At 43.1% G+C, this 16,091-nt stretch overlaps 1 protein-coding gene and 1 long non-coding RNA gene across 4 annotated transcripts; both read right to left on the reverse strand.

The window, feature by feature from the left end:
- Nucleotides 1-1,688: 1,688 nt before the first annotated feature.
- On the reverse strand, nt 1,689-5,631 carry LOC135546557 (uncharacterized). 3 transcript variants are annotated; one of them, XR_010456597.1, is made up of 2 exons: nt 5,351-5,631; nt 1,689-5,030 (listed from the first exon to the last, which is right to left on the reverse strand). It is a non-coding gene; the product is annotated as an uncharacterized LOC135546557 (long non-coding RNA). The 3 variants fall into 3 exon arrangements; XR_010456596.1 differs by having other exon boundaries at nt 5,180-5,631; XR_010456595.1 differs by having other exon boundaries at nt 5,148-5,631.
- A 4,800-nt stretch (nt 5,632-10,431) lies between these two features.
- Nucleotides 10,432-15,615, reverse strand: dhrs13b.1 (dehydrogenase/reductase (SDR family) member 13b.1). Its single transcript, XM_064975086.1, has 5 exons — nt 15,359-15,615; nt 15,051-15,169; nt 14,776-14,899; nt 12,838-13,164; nt 10,432-12,473 (listed from the first exon to the last, which is right to left on the reverse strand). Exons 1-5 carry the CDS (start codon nt 15,480-15,482, stop codon nt 12,211-12,213), a joined length of 957 nt encoding a protein of 318 aa, XP_064831158.1. The 5' UTR covers nt 15,483-15,615; the 3' UTR covers nt 10,432-12,210.
- Nucleotides 15,616-16,091: the final 476 nt, after the last annotated feature.

The following is a 16,091-nucleotide window of genomic DNA, read 5'->3' on the forward strand; positions in this document are numbered from 1 at the left end:
CTACCAGCTCCCTCAAAACTTGAGACATCAGTGGCATTGTGTTGTGTGACAAAAACTCCACAATTTTGATCTTGTCTCATCACTGCAACTCCCCAATGGGCTCGGGAGAGGCGAAGCTGGAGTCATATGCCATCCCATCTGGTTTGCGCTTAGTGGGACTATCATTTGTATTTTAACAGGAAACTGACCCAACGCACGTCCAGGCTGTGTACGGACTATTTGACCAAGAAGGAGAGTGATGGAGTACTGCATCAGGCCTCCACAATCACCCGTCCTCAAACCAATTATTTTGTAAAGTGCACCAGTCCCTCCTGCAGCAAAGCACCCCCACAACATGATGCTGCCACCCCCGTGCTTCATGGATGGGATGGTGTTCTTCGGCTTGCGAGCCTCCCCCTTTTTCCTCCAAACATAACGATGGTCATTATGGTCAAACAGTTATATTTTTGTTTCATCAGAGGACATTTCTTCAAAAAGTATGATCTTTGTCCCCAACCAAAGTCTGGCTTTTTATGGCGGTTTTGGAGCAATGGCTTCTTCCTTGCTGGGCGACATCATTTTCTGGAATTTTCCAAGCTGTTGAATGGCACAGTCAACTTTGGGTATGTAACCTTCTGACCCACTGGACTTGTGATACAGTGAATGATAAGTGAAATAATCTGTCTGTAAACAATTGTCGAGGGAAATTACTTGTGTCATGCACAAAGTAGATGTCCCAACCGATTTGGCAAAACTATAGTTTGTTAGCAAGAAATTTGTGGAGTGGTTGATAAACGAGTTTTAATGACTTGAACCCGAAGTGTACGTAAACTTTCGACTTCAACTGTACAAGTCTAAAATAACAATGCGCAATACTAAGCGTCGGCTGTAGTGGTGTAAAGCTCGCCGCCATTGAACTCTGGAGCAGTGGAAACGCGTTCTTTGGAGTCATGAATCACACTTCACCATCTGGCAGTCCGACGGACTAATCTGGGTTTGGCGGACCAGGAGAACGCTATTTGCCCCAATGCATATTGCCAACTGTAAAGATTGATGGAGATCTAAATCATTTGTATTTATTTTATTTAACTTGGCAGATGAGTTAAAACAAATTCTTATTTACAATGATGGCCTACCCCGACAACGCTGGGCCAATTGTGCTCCTCTCTATGGGACTCCCATTCACGGACGGTTGTGATACAGCCTTGAATCGAACTAGGGTCTGTAGTGATTCTTCGCGGTTAACGAGTAAAACCACGAAGAACATCTGTTCTGTATGGAACCCAAGTAGTGCTCCTATCTGTTTTACTTGTAATTTACCTTCCCTGAATATTGTGAGATAATAAGCACATCATGGAAGTCCATATTTGGACCTGTAGTAGGACATTCTTCAGAATGGCACATCATTCATCGGAAAGTCCTTTTGTTCACTTTACATGCTTTCACTCTGTGTTGTTAAAGGCCCCTGGGAACTGTGGCCATAGAGAAATTATCAAAGCGACATAAATAACTCCTCCCTTACTTCTAACCATGCAAAAATAACATTTGAATCAGTGGTGTAGGGGGACGATCTTTTATTCACCAGGCCTCACTCGAACTTTGTAATTTGTTTAACAAAGTCTATTAAAATGTATATTATCGGTCTCCATAAAGAAAGCATTATGAGTTATTGCTGACTAAGATCAAGAAATTATAATTTGATACGAATATAAATGCAAGTATTTAATAACATTTGTGTATTACAGTTCATGCCTTTTACGAGGCAAACTCATGTTACAAGGCATGACCGGTGATGCGCTACTGCCCCCTGGTGTACAAGGAAAACATGACAGCCACACAGGGGTATGAACAAAACTACCTGTACATTGTACAACACATCCATTTACCGGTAGCATAACTTCATTCAGAAGCAAAAACAGAACTTTGTGAGCCATTCAACAAAATGGTTGGTAGAATTTTTTTATGTTTATCAGTGCTGAATTGAAATGTTTAATATATCTTCGCATTGACCACAATGAAAAATTGAAAACTAAATAGCCCGTAAATGTTTTACCACGTGCATTTCAACAGAAATCTATACATAAACCTTGTTTGTTTATTATACTATTAGTAAGTTCTGAAGAACATCTATCCTTAGGAGCCCTACTTGGGTTGGGTCCCATCTTTTGTTTACCCTGTGCTGAACACAAGGTGTCATGACATACCATAACTGCAGTTCCTTGGTGAGTATTTAAGTGTAGCTAAACTGTCCTAGTGAATGTAATGAATGGCTGGACTGATAACTGTGGGAAAGTTCAGTCATCAATCCCTTTCCATGGCATTGCGCCACAAAACCAGTATAAATTACTCTCATTAAAACAAAATATAAACAGATTTCACTACAGCCCTTTCTTCATGTGTCATTAAAGGCCACTAGGACCATGGCCATAGAGGAATAGGTGAAGCGAGAGCGATGACTCCTCCCTTCCTGCCATCCATGCAAAAATAAAATATAAAGCAGTTGTGTAGGAGGACGTCATATTACTCACCTGGCCTCGTACTTTGTAGTAATTTGTTTATTGACAGTCTATTAACTGACTCCATATAGATAAATAGCAATGTGCCAGCAAGTAGAAGTTATTGCTGACTAAGATCAAGAAATGGTCATAACTAATATAAACGCAAATATTTAATAACAATGTAAAAGGAATTAATTCCAATATACAAGGAAATATCATACATTTAAAAGCCATCCTTAACAAGGCATTAGTCTAGGCATGATGTGAGTGAGAGAGTGAGAAGCCTGCTCCCACCTCCTCCCGCCTGCGTTTGCCTTCACAGACATTGATTCCCATCATTAGAGAGGAGTGTCCAATATCTTGTCAGTATATTCCAAAATCTTTGCCGTGGCTAGAATCAGTCTCTCAGGACAGGTCGGATAGCCTCTCAATCACCTCCCACAGCTTCCTGGCCACCGCATCGTCCCGCCCCTTGGCACCGACGTCCTGTAGTGCACAGGAAGAGAAGTAGCGTCCACTCAGCAGCTCGATACGCTCTTAAAGCCCATAGTGCAGGGTGGTCTGAGCTCCCCTCTCAGTATCCATGAAGAGATTGGTGATGGGCTCTAGAAAGAGCTTCTGCCATTGTTTCTCCAAGCTGGAGATACTGACCTGGGTGGAGGCTGTAGGTGGAGGGCTACTGACCTGGGTGGAGGGCTACTGACCTGGCTGTAGGTGGAGGGCTACTGACCTGGGTGGAGGGCTACTGACCTGGCTGTAGGTGGAGGGCTACTGACCTGGGTGGAGGGCTACTGACCTGGCTGTAGGTGGAGGGCTACTGACCTGGGTGGAGGGCTACTGACCTGGCTGTAGGTGGAGGGCTACTGACCTGGGTGGAGGGCTACTGACCTGGGTGGAGGGCTACTGACCTGGGTGGAGGGCTACTGACCTGGGTGGAGGGCTACTGACCTGGCTGTAGGTGGAGGGCTACTGACCTGGGTGGAGGGCTACTGACCTGGGTGGAGGGCTACTGACCTGGGTGGAGGGCTACTGACCTGGGTGGAGGGCTACTGACCTGGGTGGAGGCTGTAGGTGGAGGGCTACTGACCTGGGTGGAGGTTGTAGGTGGAGAGCTACTGACCTGGGTGGAGGCTGTAGGTAGAGAGCTACTGACCTGGGTGGAGGCTGTAGGTAGAGAGCTACTGACCTGGGTGGAGGCTGTAGGTGGAGGGCTACTGACCTGGGTGGAGGCTGTAGGTGGAGGGCTACTGACCTGGGTGGAGGCTGTAGGTGGAGGGCTACTGACCTGGGTGGAGGGCTACTGACCTGGGTGGAGGCTGTAGGTGGAGGGCTACTGACCTGGGTGGAGGCTGTAGGTAGAGAGCTACTGACCTGGGTGGAGGCTGTAGGTGGAGGGCTACTGACCTGGGTGGAGGCTGTAGGTGGAGAGCTACTGACCTGGGTGGAGGCTGTAGGTGGAGGGCTACTGACCTGGGTGGAGGCTGTAGGTAGAGAGCTACTGACCTGGGTGGAGGCTGTAGGTGGAGGGCTACTGACCTGGGTGGAGGCTGTAGGTGGAGGGCTACTGACCTGGGTGGAGGCTGTAGGTGGAGGGCTACTGACCTGGGTGGAGGCTGTAGGTGGAGGGCTACTGACCTGGGTGGAGGCTGTAGGTGGAGGGCTACTGACCTGGGTGGAGGCTGTAGGTGGAGGGCTACTGACCTGGGTGGAGGCTGTAGGTGGAGGGCTACTGACCTGGGTGGAGGCTGTAGGTGGAGGGCTACTGACCTAGGTGGAGACTGTAAGTGGTGACGCTTGTCCCATCCAGGCGGTTACCCAGCACCCTGTTGAAGACCACATTGCACAGCTTGCTGTGGCAGTAGGCCCTGAAGTTAAGCCAGGTAGACTGGCCTGGCACCAGATCCTTGTGGGTACCCAGGAGGACAAAGTCCACAGAGCCGAGCCGGTATAGGTGAGCCGACACGTTGACACTGCTTCAGCCGATCCAGCAGCAAGCAGGTCAACAGGAAGTCACCTAGGTGGTTAACCCTGAACGCCAAGCCAAACCCATCCTCAGTATGGCCAGGCCCCAGCATTCCTAAATCAAATCTGATCTTATTGGTCACATACATCAAATACAAGAGGTGTAGAGTTTACCGTGAAATACTTACGAGCCCATAACCAACAATGTAGAGCTAAAAAGACAAATATTTGCTAAAAAGAAAGAAAGAGGGAGTTGAGGTAATACAGTATGTTCATGTAGGTAGGGGTAAAAGTGACTTGGCAAACAAGGTGACACAGTGAGATTAGACGGAGTTAGGCAACACATAATGGCCAAGTATTTGTCTTCAAATTAGAATTATTTTATCCATCATTCATTAGGGTTAATTTAATAAAGAAAGTATGTTTTATGTATTGGTAATTAATGTTTACATTCCCTCTCTGCCACACCTGCATTGTTGATGAGCAGGCCCAATCTGGGTTCAGTCTTTAGGAAGGTTTCAACAAAGGAGCAAACAGACTTCAGACTCCCCAGATGCAGCTGCATGAACACCACCTCATTCCCCCGGCTCCCTATAACACAGAGGAGGAATCAAACTGTGGATTTCAAACACCATACATTTTCAGACAGGTTAAACAAATCTCAAATCAATATGTATTGAGATGCCGACTCCACATTCTTATATTTACATTATTTATTTTATCTATAAGGCTCCTCTAACCCTTCTGATATCATAGACAGCAGCCTCTGCGTTCTGTTTGCTGCGGCAGACAGGGATGACCCTGGCACCTCTCTTAGCCAAATCCAAAGCAGTAGCCTTTCCAATACCAGTGTTGCTAACTAGGGAACAACAAAACACACATGAATGTAAAGGTCTTCAGCATGAACGCACTTGAAACGTGAGCACACTAAAACAGTCCCCATCACGTAGCAAGGCAAAAAAAAAATGGCCTAACTAAACTGTTACAAAAGCAGTCTTCCCTTTGTGTCACACAGCAGCATCTTCACCCGCTGAACACGTTCTAATAAAGTATCAAATACAACCTAAATTTAAGACATTATTACAGTGCCGAGCATTGTTTCTAAATTTGGTAAGGTAATGTCGTTTGCAAGCTATCAAAGTTCAGCAGACTAACTTGCTGCGGCATGCACCGTTTTTGTTTTATTACACCAAGAATTTCCGGGTTTAATTTATAGTTGCTGTACGGAAGTATTCCACCAGATGTCGTATTTGTAATCTGCATGAAAATCGGTTCCATATTGAGGGTATACATTCTAATCAAAATCATTTGTGGGCAGTGTAGTAGTTTATTTCCTTCTTATGCGTTCTACTTCATTCAAGTGAAACACTCTGAATAATTAAATATTCCCAACCACAAACGACTCAGGCATCATTACATATTTTGCTAGCCTGTTTTTTGTTTTGCAGAGGTGTAAAGTAACTAATTCCAACTCCTCTCTATACGAATTCAGTCGTTTATCCGTGTACTTGTAGGTTGAGTGTTAAGTCAGTCATTTTACAGAAACTTTAGTAAAATGTAATTAAAGTAACAGTACTTCTACTCGAGTAGGATATTTCAGTACTTTGTTATAAATCATAACATAAATGTACTTAGTTACTACTGTACATCCATTCCCTCTTCCTTTTTCAATTTAATGCATGGAAAATATCATGTGTAACAACGTTCAGGTAATCTTAGCTAATTTTCAAGGTCAATTTTTATATTTTAAAAGTAACTCAATTATTTTTACTCTGAGTACTTTTTAAATGAGCTGCTTTTTACTTGAGTAGTTTTACACCAGTAATTTTACTTCTAAAGTAGGATATTTCAGTACTCTTCACCCATTTATTCCAATCTATATGATCAAGGCAACAAACAGCATCAGCTCCTCTGCTATATCCACATGATCTATAAATGCTCTTCCCAAGGCTCAATTGCTACGCATGTAGAGAGCTGGGTGAGGAATGAGAATACATGATCTGTAATATGAATGGATGCACTGTTAGGTGCTGGCACAGTTATTATACAGCCACCAATGAATACACAACAGCTTCATTGAGCAACATGTACTTTATTCCCTTCAGTCTTGAATTGCCCAGTAAGCCTATGCTTCTTCATTCCGTTTGCCACTTCATGATTGAATTGATTCCAACATCACCCGTTTTGGGTGGGTCCTTTCATTATGTTCCAGATATGATATCTACTAGGGCAGAGTGGAACACCCTAAGTCACGTGGGGTAGGCCTAAGAGCTTAGAAGTTAATGCACAAGATCAATCCTAGATACGAATCACACATGAGTAAGCCCTTTTAGAATACCTGACACTGTTGGTTGATTTGAAGGGTAAGTCAACTCAAATGTCAAAAATCATTTTGCACACAAAGGAGAGCTTGAGTCTTAGGGGTAGGTTTTCACTAGTCCACACAGACTCTCACTGACTTCCCATAGCTTCTTGGCCACTGTGCCGTCTCTGGCCTTAGACGTTCCTGACTGTACAGTCGTGGCCAGAAGTTTTGAGAATGACACAAATATTAATTTCCACAAAGTTTGCTGCTTCAGTGTCTTTAGATATTTTTGTCAGATGTTACTATGGAATACTGAAGTATAATTACAAAGGTTTTTATTGACAATTACATGAAGTTGATGCAGGGTTGATATTTGCAGTGTTGACCCTTCTTTTTCAAGACCTCTGCAATCCACCCTGGCATGCTGTCAATTAACTTCTGGGCCACATCCTGACTGATGGCAGCCCATTATTGCATAATAAATACTTGGAGTTTGTCAGAATTTGTGGGTTGTTGTTTGTCCACCGCCTCTTGAGGATTGACCACAAGTTCTCAATGGGATTAAGGTCTGGGGAGTTTCCTGGCCATGGACCCAAAATATCGATGTTCTGTTCCCCGAGCCACTTAGTTATCACGTTTGCCTTATGGCAAGGTGCTCCATCATGCTGGAAAGGGCATTGTTAGTCAACAAACTGTTCCTGGATGGTTGGGGGAAGTTGCTCTCGGAGGATGTGTTGGTACCATTCTTTATTCAATGACTGTGTTCTCAGGCAAAATTGTGAGTGAGCCCACTCCCTTGGCTGAGAAGCAACCCCACACATGAATGGTCTCATGGCTTTACTGTTGGCATGACACAGGACTGATGGTAGCGCTCACCTTGTCTTCTCCGGACAAGCTTTTTTCCGGATGCCCCAAACAATCGAAAAGGGGATTCATCAGAGAAACTGAATTTACCCCAGTCCTCAGCAGTCCAATCCCCGTACCTTTTGAAGAATATCAGTCTGTCCCTGATGTTTTTCCTGGAGAGAAGTGGCTTCTTTGCTGCCCTTCTTGACATCAGGCCATCCTCCAAAAGTCTTCACCTCACTGTGCATGCAGATGCACTCACACCTGCCTGCTGAAATCCTGAGCAAGCTCTGTACTGGTGGTGCCCCGATCCTGCAGCTGAATCAACTTTAGGAGACGGTCCTGGCACTTGCTGGACCGTCTTGGGCGCCCTGAAGCCTTCTTCACAACAATTGAACCGCTCTCCTTGAAGCTCTTGATGATCCGATAAATGGTTTATTTAGGTGCAATCTTACAGGCAGCAATATCCTTGCCTGTGAAGCCCTTTTTGTGAAAAGCAATGATGACGGCACATGTTTCCTTGCAGGTAATCATGATTGACAGGAAGAACAATGATTCCAAGCACCACCCTCCTTTGAAGCTTCCAGTCTGTTATTCGAACTCAATCAGCATGACAGAGTGATCTCCAGCCTTGTCCTCGTCAACACTCACACCTGTGTTAACGAGAGAATCATTGATATATCAGCTGGTCTTTTTGTGGCAGGGCTGAAATGCAGTGGAAATGTTTTTTGGGGACTCAGTTCATTTGCTTGGCAAATAGGGATTTTACAATTAATTGCAATTCCTCTGATCACTCTTCATAACATTCTGGAGTATATGCAAATTGCCATCATACAAACTGAGGCAGCAGACTGTAAATTAATATTTGTGTCATTCTCAAAACTTTTGGCCACGACTGTACAGTTCGAGAAGTAGTGTCCAAAGAGGGGCTCCAGGTTGGTCTGACACCCCTGAAAAAGAAAAAGGAGAGCAGCACACTCTAGGAGGTCAGATGCAATCATTTAATAACCTAATAACCAATGTTTCAACAGACAAGCTGTCTTCATTCATCCAGGTCGGTCTGACACCCCAACATAGTGTTCGTGAAGAACAACATGGAGATGACCTTCAACAGCATTAACAATACGGTGTCTGCATAACATCCCAGCTCAGGTTAGCTTAAACCCAGGAGAAAAAAAACACAAGCACTAGAGTTGAGTTATCCATTCATAAAACATATATTTAAAAAAAAATCCATATTAGTCATTTAGACGCTCTTATCCAGACCGACTTACATTAGTGTATTCATCTTAAGATAGCTAGTTGAGACAACATATGGTTGTGGGATTTATTTAAGATACTCTTTAAAGAGGTAGATTTTCAGACGTTGTCAGAAGATGGTCAGGGACTACACTGTCCTGATATTAGGGGGAAACTTGTTCCACCATTGGGGTGCCAGGACAGAGGAGAGCTTGGACTGGATCATTAGGCATTTTATTCTACTTTACATTCAACCAAGGTAGAACTAACTTGAAAACTGCAGATACCATTACATTCAAAAGCTTTATAAACCTGACTTAGCAGCACTGACCAGGGTGGAGGCTGAAGTAGGTAACATTTGTGTCCTCCAGTCTCTTGGCCAATGGGTGAAGAGAACATTACACAGATTGCTTTATAAACCTGACTTAGCAGCACTGACCAGGGTGGAGGCTGAAGTAGGTAACATTTGTGTCCTCCAGTCTCTTGGCCAATGGGTGAAGAGAACATTACACAGATTGCCATGGATGTCTTTAACATCTACAGCAACAGCAGACGTGCCTACTCCCTAAGTGCTCAAGCAGTTTAAATACATTTTGCCAAAATTATGACCCAGGGACGCCACATTAACCACTCGACTCGGACTGCACTCCTTTACTGTCCAGAAGCAGGTTGGTCAACAGGAAATGACCGATGTGGTTAACACCAAACATCATCCCCAAGCAGTCTTCTGTGTTGCCCTGAATGTAAATACCTGAGAGGAAACGAGACATCATTCATCCGTAATCACTTCTATGGGTTGATGGGAGTTCAGGGTGCATCTTAATAGTCTCAAGTAGCTTCATCTCCTCACAACCTTTCTTTCATCCTGCATTGATGCAAAGGAACTGGACAGGTGTATTGCTTTCACCTGCCATGTCAGCACAAATAAAGAAGGGTAGAGGAAAGAGAGAAAAGTTTAGAAATATCGAGATACACCCAGAAAAAGAGTGGTCCAACAATACCTCCTCAGTCCTCCATCACCAGCATTGTTGATGAGCAGGCTCAATCTGGGTCTAGTCTTAAGACGATTTCAGCAAAGGAGTGAACAGACTTGACTCCTCAGGTCCAGCTGCATGAATACCACCTCATTGTTCCCTCTCCTACAGGACACAGGCATTTCTTTGTTACTTTGTCCCAATTTAATTGAACAATTGAAGCCGAACCATTCATATATTTATCATTTTCCAAAACGCCTCTTTTCACTTTGACTTATGACTGCCACTGCACGAGGGTTGTGATGTAATAAAATGTGCTAATGTGAAGAAAGTCAGATTGTTGAACATCTCATTCTCTTGATGTCAGCGAGAGCGGTCTCAGCTCTCCGCTTGCTGCGGCTGGCCAGGATGACCCTGCCACCTCTCCTGGGCAGATCTAGCACTGTCATCTTCCCTAAGCTTGTGTTACTTCCTGGAGAATTAGTATTTCTAGGATCAATGCAATGTAGGGGAGATCGGAGGCAAATGTCAAAATATATATTTTACTCTATATATAGACCACTTGAACTATGCCAGTGATTTTTTATCATCAGTCTCCTAATCATTCATAGGTCAGTACATAAACCAGTCGGGTTACAATACTGACTTTAATCCACAGTCTGGACGTTACATTTGCCCCCAGTGCCAGGGTCAAATGTAACACCTAAAAAAATAAACCAAATAAATTCAACTTCAAATACTTCGGTTTGAATTATCATAGACATATGTAATGATTTTGCTATCAAATTATGTCTAAGTAACCAACCAATATTTACAGTAACACCCATTTGTGAATGGCCATTCAGTTCCTCTCAAAACATCTGAATAGTCTGATAGTGCCCAAATGATATCTGTTGACAACTTATTTGGCAATCTACAGGACCCCAAGGATATTTAATGTTAGTTTTGTATAATTCATAAAAATCTTAAGTTAAAATCACTTTTTTTTCCCATCATTTGGCTTAGGACCATTTTAAACACTGTTACAATTGCCCCCAACCCAGCAGCCATGACACAAAACCTCATGTGCCGAGCAAGAGACAACAATGTCAATGTTGAACTAACAGAAAGTGATAAATGATGCTAGCTCGAGTTCTTGGACATTAAGGCTCAGAGAGTACAAGAAAATACAGTGCAATATTCGTCTGAAACTCTTCAAACAGGAAGATAACCTAAATGGGCATGTAATGTACTCTAACTTGTTTCTGTTTGGAGAAGTTCTAATTGTTACAAACACCCCCTGTTACAATTGCCCCCAGTCTCCCCTACAACCTGCAGCAGAGTGTTCGTTGAGTTTTACAACCAGGGAAATCGTTCAAAAATCCCCAATGAAATAATACACAAAGACAAACGAATTTAAGAATGCTATATACATGAAATGATGTACAGGCAAAGAAAATGACATCTACTCTACATTATTACATAACAGTGCCATGAACTTTTCTCCTGTGTCAATGTGGGGAAATACAGGAAGCATTGACAAAAACAGACACCTATTACGAGTTCTCATGCTGTTTCATATTGCTTTTGCATATTGCCCCTTTGACAAAGACGTTATGAAAAATCATATAGGCCACCAATACCACTCCAGCAACAAGAAAGGCAGCCATTGAGCTTTCAGATCCTGTGTAGCACTCAGTAAAGAGAACCCATAGCACATACTGCGCCCTCTGGAATTCCTTACCGTAAAGTTATTCTCATGGTCTAGAATTCCTTATCATAAAGTTATTCTCATGGTCTAGAATTCCTTACCATAAAGTTATTCTCATGGTTACTCTGCAGCACAAAGAGCTCTACTTTCTGTCGAGTTGCGGGAAAGCTTAAACCACACCCCATTGGACAGCACAAGGGCATTTTAGCTTTTCTTCTTATTTGCTTTGTTTGGATTCTTCTACTGAAGCTTCCATGCTTCTCTCTCTCTCCCTCTCCGTCTCTCTCTCTCTCTCCCTCTCCCTCTCTCTCTCTCTCTCCCTCTCTCTCTCCCTCTCTCTCTCCCTCTCTCTCTCTCTCTCTCTCCCTCTCTCTCCATCTTTAAATTCTAATTCAGCTGATAAATGGTTAGGAGGATACTTAGGCAAAAGCTATGAATAGTAATTGGAGCCATCAAAAAACAAACAATCAAGACAAACGTTCTTAACATTTTAGGCTTATTTACTGTTTTGTAAGAAATATAAATAATAACGTATCTAATTAAATGTCCCATAAATCAATGTTAGGTAAGAAAAAGCAAGAGCTTCATCCATATATTTCTAATCATGTACATTTTATAAAGCAAAACTGAAAGAATTACAGATTTGTTTCAAAAGAACACAGCATATTGGTTAGTAGGTTGAAGCCCAGTTAAAACTGGAGATTCACAGTGGTTTTCTTAAGAGGATAGGCCACTCAGACTCTCACTGACTTCCCATAGCTTCTTGGCCACCGCATTGTCTCTGGCCTTAGCATAGAGGTTCCTGACTGTACAGTTAGAAAAGTAGCATCCAGAGAGGGGCTCCAGGCCCTCCTGCAGGGCACAGTGTAGGGTGGTCTGAGACCCCGCCACAGTGTCCTTGAAGAAGAACATGAGGAAAGGCTTCATCAGAATCATGAACACCTTGCTGACATTGCGAAACAGTTCAGAGTTGATGGCTCCTGAAAAACAAAATAAACCCATGTTTATATTGGTTAAAACTTGCAAACCAATAAATGTACTATTATTCAGACACATGGGGATCAGAGTAGGCTGTTGGGAGTAGCTATAGGAGGATGGGCTCTTTGTAATGGCTGGAATGGAATAAATGAAACAGAGCCCATCATGTGGTTTCCATATGCTTGATGTGTTTGACACCATTCCACTCCAGTCATTACAATGAGCCCATCCTCCTATATTGCCACCCACACTGCGGGGGATGCATAAAAATACTGCATTTCAACTAATCAATACAGGACAAGTCCTTCTAACCCATACTTGGGCACAATGAAGATTTTATACATAACTGGGATATAGTGCACTCACCTGGGTGAAGGGTGTAGCAGGTAACATTTGTGCCCTGCAGTCTCTTGGCCAGCTCATGCGTGAAGAGAACATTACACAGCTTGCTGTTGGCGTAGATGTTGAAAACATCTGTGGCAGAATTTCCAACTCCTAACTCCTTGTGAGTGCTTAAACATTTGAAGTCGATGGTGCCGAGGTTATGACCGATGGATGACACGTTGACCACTCGACTCGGACCACACTCCTTCATACGGTCTAACAGCAGGTTGGTCAACAGGAAGGGACCGATGTGGTTGACACCAAACATCATCCCCAAGCCGTCCTCTGTGGTGCCGGGCATGTAAATACCTGAAACAAAGGGGAAGTAACTTATTTACATTTTGGCTTCATTAAATACTACAAAACATGTTTTACTCAGATTGATACCAGCTGCCTCACTTCCAAAATGTCTACACTGGTGTCAGGATATTACGTGGGTAATATTGGATGGGTATTACCATGTGCCATGGTTGGCAGGCTTGGTTAGTTGAGACAGCAGTCCAGCCAGCTCTTTTGGCTGGAGCATAATTTGTAGCCTACAACACCGTGGCTGCATGTTCCAGCTCTATGAAATGTTCCAGCTCTATGAAATGTTCCAGCTCTGTACACAGGCTCTTGTGACACCTCACTAAGCACTAACTTCAAGTCCATCCGGAAAAGGCTGTCTGTACCAGTAGCCGTCAGTGCCATTTAAAATGAGGGGGGATTTTTTTTTTCATGAGCATGGCCTTATTTCTAGGTTTAGGAACCTACATGACACTAATATTTTTCCTATAACCATGAGGTTGCTACAACCTAGCCTATGACAGACAGACACATGGACAGACAGTGACACATTCAATACCGCCTTGCACACTCTTGCCTGCATCTAGCTGATCTAGGGTGTAATCATTGGTCCAACGGTTACAAACGAGAGTTTATATTGGAAAAATTCAGGTATGTTTATCCCCGTTTAAAAAAACAAAAATAAATACATTCCAAGCCGCTACACAGTTTACATCGTTGTCACCATATTTGCTAAAGTAACGTCATAGACAGCAGCATAGCTAATAGAACTAATGTGTTTGTAAACCCCTACAATCATGCAGTAACGTTACAGTACACGGTCAGTGAGCAGTTACACCGTTGGGCCCTGGTGGCAGTACATTTGTAAATCCAGAAGTTTACCTTGACTTGGAAGAGTTCCAGTGTTGTGTTGGATAGTCATAGCCAGCTAGCTAACATAGCATCCCTCTGTTTGAGTAGGCTAAACTAATTAGCTGCATTTGCTAGCTACGTGACATTGGGGAAAAATGACACTCTCTCTCTCTCTTGCTTCTCCTTCAATTTGGAATTAATTAATTAGTTTAAAACTGTTCAACTATTGTCTTTCTCTTTGAGTCAACTACTCACCACACGGTGCACTGCAGTGCTAGCTAGCTGTAGTTTATGCTTTCAGTACTAGATTAATTATCTAATCCTTTGATTGGGTGAACAACAGTTCATTCTGCAAGAGCTCTGGTAGGTTGGATAATGTCCTCCGGCATTTGTCATAATTACTGTGAAAGTCTATGGAAAGGGGTGAGAACCATGAGCCTCCTAGGTTTTATATTGAAGTCAGTGTACCCAGAGGACAGAAGCTAGCTGTACTCCAGCTACAACATGGTGCTGCCCTAGAGTGCTGTGGAGGCTACTGTAGATCTTCTTTGCAAAATAGTGTTTTAATCAATTATTAGGTGAGATGTGATTATATTTAGTATAGTTTTATCTAAAAAATGATAACTTTTTAAATGTTTAAAAATATATTTTTCTGAAATACACTGAGGATGGTCCTCTACTGGTCTGTACAAGACTAAATACAATGTCATTAAGTCTCGTACAAGGTTGCGTGTATTGAAAGAGGGCCGTAGCGCTGCGGAAAACAACCACTGCAAGCCACACCTGCATTGTTGATGAGCAGGTCGAGTCTGGGCTCAGTCTTTAGGAAGGTTTCAGCAAAGGAGCGAACAGACTTCAGACTCCCCAGATCCAACTGCATGAACACCACCTCATTGCTCCCGCTCTCCTATAGAACACATTTCTATGTTACAGTACTATTTTCATACACAAATTATAATAGAGAAATCCTAAAACCGCCGCAGAAAAAAAATACTAGCCATACACTACTGGCCATTATAGGGGCTAAACTGGTCAAAGAGTTTTCAATCTCCTCTCACCCTCTTGATGTCAGCGAGCGCGGCCTCAGCTCTCCGTTTGCTGCGGCAGGCCAGGATGACTCTGGCACCTCTTCTGGCCAGATCTAGCGCTGTCATCTTCCCTATGCCTGTGTTACTTCCTTGAGAAAGTGGGCATAAAAAAGTATTAAAGAAATATCTTATATGGGAAGGTGAATAATACAAGTTTACATTACTCTTACATTTATGCAGGTGGGAAGATAAAAAAACATGCTTTTTTTCATTGTTGGTCTTGATTATCCAACATTGATTAATAAAATAGGAATGGAAATCACTGGAAAAGGACTTACCAGTTACGATGACCGTTTTCCCATGCAGTTTTGCTTTACTTTTGCATCTCTTTCCTTTAACCACAACACTGTGATAAATATATGCAATACCAACTACCAAACCGACAAGCAAATAGGTATACATCCTTCTCTCTCCTGTGTGAAAACACCTTTGCTTTCAAGAGTGCAGACAAGCTAATTTTAACTCATTGGAGAGCTGTTGTGAAAATATAAACACACCCTTATCAGCTTCACAGTGGATTCAGTTTGTTTATCTGGTGATTGCTCAACTGGACAAACCGGAGTCGCTCTCTCAGGGCACGGCCATGGAAGATAAAAACAGTCAAATCCGAGCAAAAGGGTTTTACCCTTAGACATACATACACTGCATGACGAAAAGTACACTATATACACAGAAATATGTGGGCACCCCTTCAAATTAGTGGATTTGCTTATTTCAGCTAAACCCGTTACTGACAGGCGTATGAAATCAAGCACACAGCCATGCAATCTCCATAGCGAAACATGAGCAATAGAATGGCCTTGAAGAGCTCAGTGACTTTCACCGTGGCACAGTCATAGGATGCCACCTTTCCAATAAGTCAGTTCATAAAATTTCTGCCCTGCTGGTGCTCCATCGGTCAACTGTAAGTGGTAGAAATGGAAACATCTAGAAGCAACAATGGCTCAGCTGCGAAGTGGTAGGCCAAATAAGCTCACAGAATGGGACCACCGATTGCTGGAGCGCGTAAAA

Source organism: Oncorhynchus masou, chromosome 9, assembly GCF_036934945.1.
Source record: "Oncorhynchus masou masou isolate Uvic2021 chromosome 9, UVic_Omas_1.1, whole genome shotgun sequence".
Lineage (NCBI taxonomy): Eukaryota > Metazoa > Chordata > Actinopteri > Salmoniformes > Salmonidae > Oncorhynchus > Oncorhynchus masou.

Excerpts from the sequence above, each read along its gene's own strand:
- dhrs13b.1 (XM_064975086.1), bottom strand. The coding sequence starts at position 15,482 with ATGTATACCTATTTGCTTGTCGGTTTGGTAGTTGGTATTGCATATATT. Across the intron at positions 14,900-15,050 it reads CGCTCGCTGACATCAAGAGG|GAGAGCGGGAGCAATGAGGT; the intron begins GTGAGAGGAGAT and ends TGTGTTCTATAG. Across the intron at positions 13,165-14,775 it reads CCTGCTCATCAACAATGCAG|GTATTTACATGCCCGGCACC; the intron begins GTGTGGCTTGCA and ends CCTTTGTTTCAG.